A 16,871-nucleotide genomic window follows, 5' to 3' on the forward strand; every position below is an offset into this window, starting at 1 on the left:
TATTTAGTAGTGTACGATCGGCTGTAACACAGCGTGGCATGTATCCTCTTTTACACAATTTTCTTTTAATTTCAAATTTATTGCATTTTTCAATTTGTTATTTATATAATTTAACATACAAATAACAAATATGCATATCCAGAGTCCCACAGTTTTTCCAAACAATCAAGAATTTATGACTCAAAATCCAGCATCCAATATATAGCACTCGTATAATCAAAGAAAAGTAAAGTAATAGTATTCATGACTAAATACCAGCATGAGTATGAGTTTGAAGTAATAAATAATAAAGAATAAAAAGAATGCATAAACTATTCTACTTGTCGTTCTAGACTTTAAATCATAGTTATTTTAACCAGTTTATTTTATAGTTTTTATTTATGTATCTATAAGTAAGTATGTACATATTTGTACTATCTGAAATTCATTCATTGCATACTATGCCATCCCATTCCAATCATACATCCATCCATCCACTATTCAACTTATCCTATCGTTCATTCATTCATAATTATAATGTTGACATTGTTTTTTTATTTTTATTTAATTTTTCTTTTGATTTTTCTATTACAGGTTGGCCGCTCCTCAGAGTCGCCCATTGATTTTGTTGTAATGGATACACTGCCTGGTGATAAAAAAGACGCAAAAGTAATGCAGAGTACAATATCACGTTTTGCATGTCGTATCTTGGTCAACAGATGTGAACCCTCAAAGGCGAGAATATTTGCAGCCGGTTTCGATTCGAGTAGGAATATATTCTTGGGTGTAAGTATTTTCTATACAAATTTATTTATGTCTCATCTAACTATATAACTATCTATCTCCATCGAGTGTGTCATTGACAAGAGGAGAGAAAAAAAGCATCTATTATATCTATTAGTTTTCTATAGTTTTTAGAGTAGTTTAGGTTATTTCATGGCATAAGTATGACTACATACATTTCATTACATTACTATTCAGCTCTTATGAGATGAGATGACGATTAAATTAAATCAATAAATGTTTTCAACTTTAAATGCAATTTAAATGGGAATTAATGCAAAAAATAATACAACAGAAAACATGTGTGTTGCATGTGGTTGGTTGTTAGGTTGTTTCTGTTTGTGAATAAATTAAAGAACTAACAACAGCTACATTAAGTACTACACCATTTCCATGTTGCATTCAAAATTGGAAATTTCAGTACTGTTCATGACGTGCTAATCAGAGGTTGTCAATGTGTATTACTCAAAAATCTTCTGACATTTCACAAGAGTCAGGCATTTCTATAGTATATTGACATTTTCACGGTCACGAATGCGACATTCGCACGCCTTTGAAGTGGAAAAAATAAAGAAATTTGAACAAATTGTTTCTTATTATTTACATTTTTCGATAGCATATTTGTAGCACCAGTTAATTCAAGAATTGGAACTTAATTTATTTAATAAATTTGGAATAATGTAGCCTAGGGTGACCCTTAATAAACGAAAATTGGATTTTGGCCATTCTCACCCCCTAGTTTGGTGAACATTGGTAAAAAAATCATCCTGAACAAATTTTAGGTAAATCGGTTGGGGTTAAGACCTGCCGCAAGCCCTCTGAAGTTTTGAGATGCATCTACAAGGGGAAAAATTTTTCAGTTTTTGTAAAAATTTTGCCATTAAAAAATTACTTTTGCAACATAATTTAAAAGAATAGAAATGTGTACGTAATTGTCGTTCTAATGAGACATAAAAAACCGAAATTGGCCAAAAAATGTTAAAGTTATTAAAAATTCGCCAGGCCATTAACGTGTCTCAGGCAACTAGAACCAGGAATGTAGGAACAAAATGAACATATTTTGATAAATATTAAAATAAAAGCTCATTTTTACTTAAAATATGTACATATTTACTTGTATATGAGTTTTTATCTTCGTAGGATACCGTTAACCTATTCGCAAATTTTTAAACTGCAGTTTCAAAACTCCATTTTCAATTTTTAATAATTTTGTTAAACAAATTTTAGAATTTTTTGATCATCTCATTGGTATTTATTGAGAACATAATAGGGAATAAAAATATGAAAAAAATATGATAATATCTCTTATAGTTTTTATAGTACCTGCGATTTAAATTTTGTAATTTTCGAGAAAAAACAATTATATGGCCATTTTTTGGCGAATGTGCTCTATTTCATTACTGTTATGAATTTTAAGTAAAACCTATTCAGAATATTATAGCCCAAATAATTCTAAATAGACTCTGAAAGTTTTATTAAAATTGGAAAACTTTAAACCTTAAGTTGTGAAGGTCAAAGGTCAAATTTTTCAATATTTGGAATTTCTAATTTTAAGATAGCGGAATGCTATTTATTTTTGGGTCAATTTTGATGAAACTTAAGAGAAATATAACATGAAGTCTAGTATTTATAATAATAGAATAAAAATGGAAATTAACCCTTAAATGGCACTTGGGGTTAAAAGGACCCCAAACTTTTAAAATCATAAAAAACCTTGGCAATTCAATATTGGGGTCATTTTAACCACAAGTGCCATTAAGGGTTAATTTCCATTTTTGTTCTATTATTATAAATACCACGTCTTAACCCCAACCGATTTACCTAAAATTTTTTCAGGATGATTTTTTTGTCTAATGTTCACCAAACAGCGGGGTGAGAATGGCCAAAATCCAACTATTGTTTATTAAGGGCCACCCTAATGTAGCCATCAATTGAGAGTTGTATTGTTGAATTTTTTCAGTTTTGTTTTATATCCTTTAGTATGATTTGTAACGCGACATATTATTCCGTCATGTTTATAATACCGATTAGTCAAGTAAAATCAAAAAATCATGAAAAATTGAAAATGGCAGAAATTGTTTAGATTTATTGCTTTATCGCAAAGCCACATGTAATAGGAACAAAATGAGATATCGATCATAAAAATCGATGGATTATTTTCGAATTTATACACAATTAAGTGAATTCTCTTATTTTCAGAATTGTATAGCTTATATTCAGAATTTTTGGCCAATTTTTCGGATCCCAAAAAGTTCTTATATGACAAAATTCACAATTTCATAATTTTAAAAATTTATTTACAAAAATGCTATACTGATTCTGAAATGCATAAGGTATGTAATGTGATAATTTAGATATTGTGATATAATTTAATATAATGTTAGAAAAAAATCATTTGTTTATAAACATTTTTATTTTCGCTCACGGTGGATCTTTTTGTGGAAATGCCCATATATTAAAAAAAAGGTCAAAGGGTGTCATCAATATTTTTTTTAATAAAAATTTGCAGATTGATTGTTTTTTTTAATAATTAGAAATCTAGAAATGGTTTAAAAGCTAATACTTAAAAGTGCTTGCTAACTACAACCACAACAACGACCAACGACTATAACAAAAACAAAAAAAAACAATATTATTATTAGTAGTAGCAGTAATAGTAATAGTGTGATGGCGTTTTTATATACTTTGGCCCCATAAAAATGTGGGTCATTGTTACGGTATCCATAATTTACAAGAGACTTTTTTTGTTGGTTTGTTGTACAATCAAATATACAAACAGACAGACAGACATAGTTCATACTCGCAGTAGTGTAGATTTCTAATGGTACTTTACTACTTATTCGTAGTTACAACTGCCACACTTCAGACCACAAGTATGTCGTACTTAAATAATGTTTGTATACGAATATGTATGTGTGTATGTATTTGTTTCTTGTTTCGCATAATCTCTAACATTTAATCTATAATTAAATTTAAATACATTTAAATTGAATTTTCTACATTTAACATTTGTAACCTATTCGCCCCCAGCCAAAGCAATTTATTGCAATTTAAACATTTGTTTGCTGTTTTTCTCTTTTTTTTGTAAATTTCTTTTCATGTGTTTTATTTTTGTGTATTTTTGTTTTAGGAAAAGGCTACTAAATGGCAAGATAATGTGGAAATAGATGGCCTTACAACAAATGGTGTTTTAATCATGCATCCAAAGGGTCAATTTTGCGGTGGCAATGCCAAATGTGGTCTATGGCGTGAATGTTCTGTGGGTGGCGATGTCTTTAGTTTGCGTGAATCACGCTCAGCCCAACAAAAAGGACAACCGGTAAATTATTTAGTTTCAGTTTTATCTTTTATCTCTTTTTTAAAAATATTTAATAATTAATAAACATGCTGGTTTCGGTTTCGGTTTTATTTTAGATATATGATGAATCAAATATATTACAAGATGGCACTTTAATTGATTTATGCGGTGCTACTTTATTATGGCGTTCTTCAGATGGTCTACAACATTCACCGGTAAGTGTTTTTATTTATAATTCAGGAGGTCCATATCTAAAAGCAATAATTACACAGATTTCAATCTGTAGAATTTGTTTGTTTTTCACTTTCCCTTATTAATTTGTTATGTTAACACTTTTGTTTTTAGACCAAACGTGATTTGGAGAAACAGATTGATGAAATCAATGCTGGTCGCCCTCAATGTCCTGTTGGCCTTAACACTTTAGTTATACCCCGTAAAGTTAACATTGGTGATCAAATTAATCAGCCTTATGTGTACTTAAATTGTGGTCATGTTCAAGGTATGTTTTACACACAAACATTTTATAGCATTAAGTATATTTTTATTCATAAAATTCCAGGTCATCATGATTGGGGCCAAGACAAAAGTACTGGCGCCCGCCGTTGTCCCATGTGTCTGGAAGTTGGTCCGGTTGTTACACTGTGCATGGGTTTAGAGCCAGCTTTTTATGTAGATATTGGTCCACCAACATTTGCATTTAATCCATGTGGTCATATGGCAACTGAAAAAACGGTCAAGTGAGTTTTTAATCTCTTTGTGCAATTCAAACTTAAATAATTTTAATATCTCTCTTTGAAATTAATTTCCAGATATTGGGCTAATGTTGATATACCACATGGTACAAATGGTTTTCAAGCTGTTTGTCCATTTTGTGCGACGCCCCTTGATGGAAATTCCGGTTATATTAAATTAATTTTTCAAGATAATTTAGATTAAAATAATATGTATAGTAATTAAAACAAACAAAAAAAGAAAGAAAGTAAAATTGCAAAAAACAAATTGAAAAATTAAAGAAAACAAATAATCCATAGGCTTTATTTTTCTAAAAAAAAAACAATTAATAATGATAAACAAAACAACAAATCCAAAAACAAAAATAATAATGAATTAATTAATAATATTTACAAATTATTTTTTAAAATATCAAGAAAAAAAACAAAGTTCTATTTATATACATACAACATACAACAAAATATACAACATACATACATATAGGAAACAAATACAAAAATAAATAAAAAAAAACACATTAATACATACACATCTTCTTTAAACATTAAAAATTAAACAAAAAAAATTTAAAATTTAGATTATGATTATGATAAATTAAAAACATTTAAATGCATACATTAAATAATCAAGTCATTATTTGAGTTAAAGTCAAATACGTTTCACAACTATAAATATTTTAAATAAAATTTAGGAAATTCTCAAAAATTTACGATAAATCTCAATTATCTAAGTATTAAAATTATTGACAGCACTCGGTTATAATGCAATTTGGTTATGGATAGTTATTGGCAATTAGCAAATATTTTCATTGGAAAACTATCTATAACTCTTGAACATTTTTTATAGAAAATTATCGTCAACTCTATGTTATCGACATTTTTGAATAGAAAATTAGTTACCGAAACATTTTCAATAGAAAATTCTCGATAAGTCTCAGTTATCGAATATTTTTTGTAGACAATTATCGATAACTCTCAGTTATCGAATATTTTTTGTAGAAAATTATCGTTAACTGTCTGTTATCGAATATTTTTTGTAGAAAATTATCGATAACTCTCTGTTATCGACAAATTTTTACAGAAAATTATCGATAACTCTTAATTATCGAAACAATTTTATAGAAAATTATCAATGACTCTCTGTTATCGAACATTATCAATAGAAAAATATCGATAACTCTCGGTTATCGAATATTTTTCATACAAAAATATCGATAACTCTCAGTTATCGAACATTTTCAATAGAAAATTATCGATAACTCTCAGTTATCGAACATTTTCAATAGAAAATTATCGATAACTCTCAGTTATCGAACATTTTCAATAGAAAATTATCGATAACTCTCAGTTATCGAATATTTTTAATAGATAATTGTCTGATATCGAACTTTATTTTCCAAAAATTGTTGATTACTCTCAGTTATTGAACATTTTTTATAGAAAAAGTTACCGAACCTTTTCAATGGATAATTATCGATAACTGTGATATTGAACTTTCATTAACAAAATTATCGATAACTCACAGTTATTCAATACAAAATAGAAAACTTTCAATAAATCTAAGTTATCGTAAATTGTGTATGAAAAATTATCGATAACTCTCAGTTATCTAAAACAGAAATGATAGCTGCCAGTTGCCATCTCTAATACCATTTGAGCAACTGAAGTTCGGTTGCCATCGACCCAAAAAGCTTTTTATAGAAAATTATAGCATTGTAGTTCACACATTTCGTGAAATTTTTAGTTTTTATAGTTTGAAACGTGTTTTATTCTAAAACTATCAAAAAATTAACAATTTCATTTAAAACAGTAAAGAAACGTATTTCTAAAAATTACCTAAAATCAGTATCTAATGTTGGTTATTTAAAAACTAAATTCAACTTTCAGGGGTACGAAAATATGAAATCAATTTGAAAGTGATACAAACATTAGCCTTGTGCTGGCTGTAACAAAAAATTTATTAAAACATTTTCAAGTTTTTAGAATAACTTCTATGAAAATTTGTAACAGTTTCTTGTTACTGAACAAAGTATTATTTTCACCTCTGTAATTCAATTGTTTGTCGGAACTTAAGTTTTTCGTAACTGATTTACTTTTTAGAAAATTGTCTTAAATGTCACTGTTAATTTTGTCTCTATAATAATGCATAAATTATACAAATTATCTTCATACTCTCATACAAATCATAACTAAATTGGTATAAAATATTAAACTAAAAAATTTTGTAATTATAAATTGTAAAAAAAAACTAAAACATAATTGATAATAGATATTTTGTAGTAAAAATCATATACATACATACAAACATAAAACAAACATACATACATACAACATATACATTTAATTTTTCTAATTTAAATTATATGAAATTGTAAAAGAAAACAACAACAACAAAACAAAAATAATAAAAACGAAATGCCTTGAAGAATTTTTTTGTACAACTCTTACGTTTGTTTCGAAAAAAAGAAGAAAAAAAAAACACACACAACAAATTCTTTTGATTTTTCCAAATTTTATTATATTAAAAAAACAAAACTAAAGATAATAAATAATACAAAAAATAACTATTTGTTGCTAAAAAGTAAACTCACCCATGATGATGCTCTATTGAATGTAAAAGTATAAAAAAACCAAATAATTTTTTGTCTGCTCTTTAAATGAAAACCAAGTATTAAATGAATGTTATTAAGCCTAAATAAGAATTTATCAAAATTTGTATAAATATTTAAAAAAAAAAGAATAATTCAATTCAAAACTTAAAAAAGAAAAAACAAACTAAGAATTTGTTTCATAAAAAATAATGAGAAAAACAAATTAACCTAAAGGCGTGTTACATATATTTTTTCTCTTAAATATTTCTATATAGTATAATTTAACCACAAATCACGATAATGAAACAAATATTGTCCAAAAAACAAAGTCAACAAACAAAATATTTAAGAATATTTTTAAAAATCCCCATAAAGGCCGCATTTGAGCTGTTAAACATAAAAAGTTTAAAGAAATTTTGTTTTTAAACATTATTCATTTTCAACTTTGTTGAATTTATTGAAAAACATTTTGTTTTGTGTTATTTTATAATTTTTGCCTTAAATCTTTTTAAAAGTTTCTTTTTTTATATGTAGTATTTGTAATTTTATTTTTAGCTATTAATTTCAATTACAAATCAATTAAAGTATTTAGTGGTTAAGCTTTATGATTTTTTCTATACAATTATTATTTTATATTAAAATTTATATTTTTATTTATACATTTACATATACATATAATTAAATTGTACTACCTACCAACAAATGAAATCATTATTATTTTGTTGCATTAATAAACTTATTTTTTTAATTTGTCCTGTATTTTTCCTTTCATTTCTTTTATTTTTGCAAATTTAGTTTAATGCTAAGTTTAAATTTCAATAATTAAGCCATAATTGTTTAAGTTGTAATAACAAAAAGAAAAACTTAAAAACAAAACATGAAAATAAATATAAAATCTATTTATACCAAGAAATATTTCAAACACCATACAAATCGAAATCAGTTAAACAAAACCAATTAAAGATAATGATTTTTCTTTCATTAAATTATTGTCTGTTTTTGAATAACTGTTGCTTTATAACGAACATATTTAATTAATTAAAACAAATTAAAAGAAAAAACCTAAATAATTTATATTCAAAATCGATTTATATATAAATATATGGAAAAAAATATACAAATATTATATATAAAATAAAATTAACAAATATAAATTAAAAAGAAAAACAAATCATCCTTATAATGAAATATCGTTAGTAATAGTAATTGTAATTAATTAAAACATAAAACAAAATAAACAAAAACCAATTATGGAATTATAAAATAAAGATCAAATGAACTGAAATAAAGTAATAAAACAAAATATATTATAAAAAAAAATAAAACAAAAAACAATTGTTGTGAATTTTCAACTAGGCTAAATTAAATCAATAACATGGATACACTACTAATTCGGAAATAGTGAATATTAAATTGGTTAACTGGATTCTGGTTTAAAACCAATTCCCTCATAAGATTAATCGTGTCTCAACTAAAGAGTAAATAGTGTAAAAAATATCACAAAAAAGTAAATCCTAATCAAAATTTGTATTCGAAGGATCAATACATTAACATTTGTTCTTGACGTAGCGTATTCAGGACTCCCAATTTTGGGCCACTTGTTCGAGTATGTATGGCCGTATGTCACGATATAACACGAACAATGTTGGCCTCCAAGGTGTCAATTGTTGCGGTTTATCAGCATAAAAAAGTGACTCCACGAGACCCCACAGGAAATAATCGAGAGGTGTCAGAGGCGCGGTAACGATCTCTATTGACTCTAATGCGAGCTCCGGCTTCAATTTTGAAGCCGTTAAGCCAAAACTGAGCTTAACAGTCTTGTTAATAAACGATAAAACAGTTGTCTATAAGTTGGGCGAATAGATGACGGATTTTCAAAGGAAATTTTGATAATTTGGTAGCGTTGTTCAACCGTCAATCTATTCATGATGATTTGCCAGAGTATACTGATCATAAATGTCAAAAAATGTACGCAGTTTGATTGTTCATTTGACAGTTAACCCTTTGTAAGTTTTACCGGGCTTATAAAAACACCATTTATAAACCCATCTTGTTTCTCTCTTTATCTAAACTGAAGGGCATGTTTTGATCTAACTTTTTATAGAATATCAATGTTATCGGCCCAATTAAGAAAAAAACTCCCGGGAGTTTTTTCCCTTTTCTCATTTTTCCTATTCAAATTCTATGTTAAAAAAAAAAACACCCGGGGAATTTGTTTTCATAATTTATAGCTTTTAAATTTATGAATAACGACCGTAAATCTAAAAATCATTTGTATTATTTGAAATCTGTTACAATTTTTGTTTAGACGATGAAATTGTATTGCAATATATAAGTTTTTGGCAACAGAGGTGATTAATTTGTAGATTTGTTCAATTAAAAGTTAACGAGTGTGGGTCAATAAGTCCGTGACTTTTTCAATTTCCCGGCTCATAACTGAAAGGACAACATTACTCCTGTCAAAATTTGAACAAGCTGTGTCATTTAGTTTGTGTTTGACAGCCACTGATAGCACATTCCCTCGTGACTTGAGAGGAAATTGGAACGGTAGACGCCCAGTTCTGGACGCCCAGTTGAGGTCTATACACCAGAAACAATTCAGAAAAAAATCACGATATGGTGTTGGCCGATCGGAGATTGAAAGTGCAAGAGATTGTGGAAGCCATAGGAATCTCACATGGCTCAGCAATGTGAGAATGCAAATGGCTGCTGCGTTTTCTTTAAAAAAAATGGAGTATTTGTTACAAAATACTAGAAGTAATAAAATGTTGGCAATCTGGCATCATTTTCAACTTTACACACAGGCTCATCTGGCTTACATCCACACACACACCATGCTTTTTTTTTATGGGACTGATTGGTTTGACGACCCCCCCATTTCCAACTACGAAAAACTTAATCACCCCTATCGGCAATAACATGTGAAATTTTGTTCCCATGAAATATCCATTTCCCTCGAAGGGAAAATTGCTATCGTGATATTCCCATGAACTTTTCATTCACAATAGTTCATTTTGTTCGTAACAGCTGTTTATTGTTTACAAAATTCCATCTAAAAAATTCACAACTTGGGGAATTTTTTCACGTGAACAAAGTTGATGAACGGAGTCCCGTTTGAATTTTAAACCGTTAAGACGTGTTTTTGCATCGTGACAATTTTTTTCAAATAAAATTAATATAATTCGGACAAGGATCTTGTTACTGTAATTTAATTTCGAAGCCAATATCATGGTATACCCGGTTATTGATTATGGAGATGGGAAAAATTTCCCATTACCCAGGAAGAGGAGATACACGCATTTCATGCGGGAATATGAGGCGATTTTACAACCCCACGAGGGCCGTAATTCATTACCAGTTGTGAAAGTGTCCAAACTTATTTTCTCTATAACCAACGATATCGAGATATTTTTTATATCCAAGAGGAAGTTACGAATCAGGAGCAGGGATAGAGAAGTGATTAACGAATTGGTCAGCAATGAAACAGTCATTAAGGATTATAAGATACAAATTCCTCTAGAAATGTGCGAGACAAAGGCAGTTATACAAATCCCCTCTGAGCCAGAATACACAGAGAAATATATATTTGATAATTTGAAGATAAAACATTTCCCAGAATACGGTCTCTTAGCTGAGACCATTGAACTGGGTGAAATAAGGCGCTTTACGAAACCTGACACTACTGGTAACAGACAGGACATTGACCTTGTAATGATATCATTTACGGGGTGTATGCTCCCGTCTCATGTTACACTGGACAATATTATATATCCCGTAAGGCCATTTGTTGAGCGGGTCTCACAATGTGGGAAATGCTGGAGATATGGTCACTCTGAGAAAGTATGCCGCAGGCTCAAGAGGATCTGCTATCGTTGTGGTTTGGTACACGAGGGCAACTGTGTTGCATCTCCGAAGTGTGTAAACTGTGGCGACCCTCATGATGCCAGGTTTTATGATTGTGAAGTTAGAGTTCGCCTAAGAAGAAAAGACAAGGATAAGGCCAATGAAAGGGCACCAAGAAAATATGATTCTATTGGGAAAAATCCGACGACTCAAACATTCCTTCTTAATGATACTGAATTTCCATTACTGACAGACAAACGCAAGAAAATCGAGGTGAACAAACGCAAAAATAGAAAACGCAAAAATGCCGACAAGATTTTAACTCAAGTCAGCGCAGTTGGTTTGACAGATAGTCAAACGGCGATTTTTTCAGAACACGAAGACTCCGAATTTGAGATGTCAACTATGGAGATACAGACTGAAACGACAACGTCCTCTGTACAGATACAACAGTTGCCCACAGAGGTGCTAACAATTACACAACCTAATATACCCCCCAAGCGGGACATTACAAACCCACTTGACTCAAAACAGAATGAAGATGACAAGATAACTATAAACACAAGCTATGATGAATTTGAAAAATTTCAGCAGTCTACCCAGACAATCGGTTATAATAAGGATCGAATAAATCTGGAAGATGAAAATTATTCAGATTAATATCACTAGCATAAGAAACAAGAAAAGCCAATTATCTCAGTTTTTAAGGGATAATGGCATAGACATTGCATTGATATCGGAGACGTTTTTAAGACCAGAACATAAGTTTGAAATAGCTGGATATGATATAATCCGAAATGACAGGGTCACCACCACTTTCGGGGGTGGCGTAGCAATTGTTTTGAGGAAGTCTATGTTATTTAATGAGCCCAAAATAAACTTGAGAAATGATAAGATAGAAATTGTTGCTTGTGAAATAGACTCCCATATAGGGAAGATAGTTATTTTGTCAACTTATATACCTCCATCTGCATCTTATAACAAGAATGATCTCGACAATATATTACAAAAATATGATTCTAACTCTCACTTATTACTCTGCGGTGATTTTAATGCTCATCATCGGATTTGGGGTAACCGTAATACCGATGATAAGGGCACACATGTCATTGAATTCATTGACGACAACAACATGGTCCTACTTAATGAAGGCTCAAGCACATTTTTCGGCTGTTCGAACCCTACAGCGATAGATTTGTCAATATGTTCGCCTTCTCTTGCTATGGTAGCCTCATGGACAACTTTGAACGAGTGCCTAGGGAGCTCCCACTGTATGATAAGTATGGATTTCCAACTAAGAAATATAATAAGACCCAAGATCTCATATGGCGTGCCTAAAAACATACATGAGAAGTTACTTAATGAAAAGGTCAGGGAGATAATAAATGATGAGAGATTCACTAACGTTCAGAATGATGAAAAATTTGACGTTTTTTCAGACCTATTTTACAACACATTTAGAACAAAGACCAAGTCGAAAAAATATCCTGAAAACCCTTGGTGGAATACAACTTGCAACAAGGCTAAGGCTGGCCAGATAAAGGCTCTGGCGCAATTAAGAAAGAAACCTACTAGGGAAAATTTTGAAAAACTTATCTCCAAGAGAAAAGAATATTTTTATATGATAAGAAAGGAAAAATATATTGGATGGAAGACAACGTGCGAGAACATAAATTCGGATTTATCACCTACCGAACTTTGGAAAACAATAAGGAAATTTAGGCGCATGAACATTCCCAAGCCTCCTACTTTATCACCTACTTGTATGAACCAATTTTGTGACAATCTGACGGGTCCTATAGGTCCTGTTAATGACATCACCAATCTTTACGACCCACAGACACTTATGGAGGAATTATTCTCCATCGAGGAACTCGAATTGGCGATATCAAATTCTAAAGACACCTCCGCTGGATTGGATGGTATAAGACATGGTCATATGAAAAAATTTAAAGCGGACATTAAACACACACTCTTGGAAATGTACAACAATGTATGGACGAATGGTAAGATGCCGAGAACATGGATGAAATACAAGATCATACCTCTCCACAAAAGGGGCAAACCGCCTGACGACCCACAAGCCTATAGATCCGTGGCACTTATATCCTGTCTACGAAAAATTTTTGAGAAGATGATACAACACCGAATAAATCACCAACTGGAGACGAAAAATAATCTAAGCATTTATCAAACTGGCTTTCGACAAGGCAAATCCACATATGACAACGCAATCACATTATGGTCTGCAGCCCAACTCGCTCGAAAGAAAGGTATGTTTCTGGTCGCTGTTTTCTTGGACATTAAGAATGCATTCGAAGGTGTGAACATAGACATACTCATCGGAAAGTACAGAATATTAGGGGTAAGTGAACACATTTGTAGCATAATTCACAAAATGTTTCAATACAAACATCTGATACTGGAGACGTCGGAAGGTGACATCAACCGGATATCATTCACCGGTACCCCTCAGGGATCTGTATTAAGCCCACTTAGTTTCAATGTATACATCAATGACGTGTTTGAAAATCAGGATGTAGAGATTTTAGGATACGCTGATGATTTAGTCATGTTTTACATGGATACATCAGTAATATCGGCTACCACGAAACTACAAAATGCAATCGATATCTTAAACGACAAATTAAGAAATGTTCAACTCACACTTTCACCACAAAAATCAAAGGCCATGATATTTTCTCCAACAAATAGAAGAACACAACTTTTTTATCCCGAAATGAGAATCGAGAATTCTGCAATAGAATATGTTGATTCTTTTAATTTCCTCGGTTTTACATTTGAATCGAATTTGAAACTAAGAGAACATGTTGAAAAGGTCAAGAAAAGTTGCTTTCATTTTTTGAACATACTGTGGTGTGTCATGGGGTTCTGATCCTCAAAATCTTCTGACCCTATATTTTGGGGTAATAAGGCCGAAAATGGAATATATGGCTCCACTCATGCTAGACTGTCCTGATAAGGAACTCATTAAGTTACAGCGGATACAATATAAGGCAATAAGAATAGCTCTAGGGGCCATGATTTCAACACATGTGCTAGCACTGGAACAGGAAGCTTCGGCTATGCCAATTCCTGAAAGATTTTCCTTTCTTGCTGATGGTTATATTAATCGTTTAGTATCAGAAGAAAATCATCCGGCGAGTAAATATATATGTCAATACAATCAGAGTTATTCTTCACGACCAACACTGTTTGAGAAATTCTACCACAAGTCAACAGAATACCGAATATCGAGACATGATAGATTGTTAAAATTTCAGTTACCTGTAGGAGTCAGTTATATCAGGCCGAATGTTACATATTTAGATATCAAGAAATCTACTGCTGAAATCGTCGATATACGGAGAAAATATCTAACATTAATCGACGGCAGATGGAAACTATTCAAACGAATTTTCACAGATGGAACAAAAACTCGAAAACGTCAGATAGAACAAGTTGCGATTTTGGTTCCCATATATGGACATAGAAGCATCATTCTCGCTGAACAACAACTGTCCGATATTCACAGCTGAGGCTATGGCTGTCTTAGAGTCGCTCCTGTTCTTGAAAATTAATGATGTCGGAAGATATCTCATAATATCAGACAGCAAATCTGTCTTACAAGCCATTGAACATTTTAGCAACAATAGAACTCACGATTACATTTGGAGAATTAGAAACGAACTATATGAGCTCAGCCAAACCGGTTTTACAATACACTTCCTGTGGATACCTAGTCACTCTGATATCTCTGGTAACGAACATGTCGATAGTGTGGCTGTCAATCACATGGACTCAGATAATTATCCACCAGTCTCTCCATTTGACTTAAGATCTATGGACATGAGGAATTCAATCACGACATGGCAGACGAAATGGGATAACAGCCCCAATGGAAGACACCTATACGCACTAAATGGAACAGTAAATCACAAACCTTGGTTTTTTAACCGACGCCTTCCAAGGGATATAATAACAATGATATGCAGAATGAGATTCGGCCACATACGAACCAGACAACATCTATTTAAAGTAAACATTATCGGTTCAGAAATGTGTGATTGCGGTATGATTCAGTCTATAGATCACCTAACTTTTGATTGCCATAATGTAAATGCTGATCGACGTAATTCCCTGAAACGACAACTACAAAACCTGAATGTACATCAACTCAAGATTGAAGAAATACTGAAGATTGACGATACCAAAATCTACAAAATATTATATAAATTCTATCGTGACGAGAAATTGTTAATATGAACCAGACAATTGGCAAATCAACGACAATAAAATGATATATCAACACCAACGTACGAACACCAACAGAATATTGTATTACACATTAATTGATGAAAACCCCCCAAAATTGGCAACATAGACTTAGTGTCTCGCGTCACTTTTTATGACACATTATTTCATGTGTCAAAGAAGAAGAAGAAAGTTGATGAACGAAAAAAGGAAAAGGGAACAAACATATTTCATGTGAAATATTGATTCGCGATAGGGGTGAATATAACAAGTAAGAGAGCTAGCTATATTCGGCTGTGCCGAATCTTAGATACCCTTCACCAAATTATACTTAAAAATAATTTTTTTTAAAATATTTTTTTTCCAAATTTTTTTATAAAAAAGATTTATTAAATTTTTTTCTTTTCGAAATTGTTTTTTATTTTTCTTTTTAAAAGTTTTTTCCAATTTTTTTTTTTAATTTTTAAATTTTTTTTTAAAATAATAATTTATGACAAAAAAAATGTTTGATGAAAAAAAATTCGGGTTAAAAACTATTTTTCCCGATTTTGACCCATTGTAGGTCCAACATACTATAGTCTTATATACATATGTACATCGTTGCAAAGGACTTTAAAATATCTATCATTAGATATCCACATTGTCTATATGAATGTCTTAGCAATCCATATAGATCAAAATACATATAGATCAAAAATCGAGGTTTTCCCGGTTTTTTCCTTATATCTCAGCCATTTCTGGGCCGATTTTGTCGATTTTAAATAGCAACAGATCCCTGAAATATTGATGTATGAATCATGTATGTAAGTTATTTAGGGGCTACGGAAAGTTGATTTCAACATACAGACGGACATTTCTATATCGACTTCGCTATCTATAACGATCCAGAATATATATACTTTGTGGGGTCGCAAATGAAAAATGTAGAAATTACAAACGGAGTGACAAACTTATATATAACCTTCTCACAAAGGTGAAGGGTATAAAAAAATGGTTTTGCTTTGCTCATGCCAGCCGACGCGGCTCATAGGTGTTGCCACTTGTTAGCCCTGAATGTGAACAAACGGGTGCTTCATAACTCTATTAAATATGAGCCTTAAAGTCTGCTATACAAACTATGATGTCAAGACAAGTAGCACAGACTAAAACCATTAGCGGAGTCAAACTAAAGGAACTGAATGACAAAAATTGTTAGGTATTTTCTAATGGTCTAAAGACGAATGATGATGAGGGAGGTGTCACAGATTATTGTGATGTGTTTTATAGGCTGAGATGTACTCTGGCTTCTTATGGCACTGATTGGTTTGAAGACCGCCCATTTCTTACTACAAGAAACTTAAAATAAAAAAAATGGTAATGCTAATTTCAGCGGAGCACTTACCTTTACTTACC

At 31.0% G+C, this 16,871-nt stretch overlaps 1 protein-coding gene across 1 annotated transcript in view; it reads left to right on the forward strand.

The window, feature by feature from the left end:
- Pli (E3 ubiquitin-protein ligase pellino) overlaps window positions 1–8,717 on the forward strand; it is an 81,467-nt gene extending 72,750 nt beyond the window's left edge. The window contains exons 4-9 of the mRNA XM_065498081.1: window positions 574–765; window positions 3,893–4,081; window positions 4,177–4,275; window positions 4,406–4,559; window positions 4,620–4,797; window positions 4,870–8,717. Coding sequence (XP_065354153.1) covers window positions 574–765; window positions 3,893–4,081; window positions 4,177–4,275; window positions 4,406–4,559; window positions 4,620–4,797; window positions 4,870–4,996 — 939 coding nt within the window. The 3' untranslated portion in view covers window positions 4,997–8,717. The remainder of the gene's footprint in view (window positions 1–573; window positions 766–3,892; window positions 4,082–4,176; window positions 4,276–4,405; window positions 4,560–4,619; window positions 4,798–4,869) is intronic.
- The last annotated feature ends 8,154 nt before the right edge of the window (window positions 8,718–16,871 follow it).

The sequence above is a fragment of the Calliphora vicina genome, chromosome 1 (assembly GCF_958450345.1).
Source record: "Calliphora vicina chromosome 1, idCalVici1.1, whole genome shotgun sequence".
Classification (NCBI taxonomy): domain Eukaryota; kingdom Metazoa; phylum Arthropoda; class Insecta; order Diptera; family Calliphoridae; genus Calliphora; species Calliphora vicina.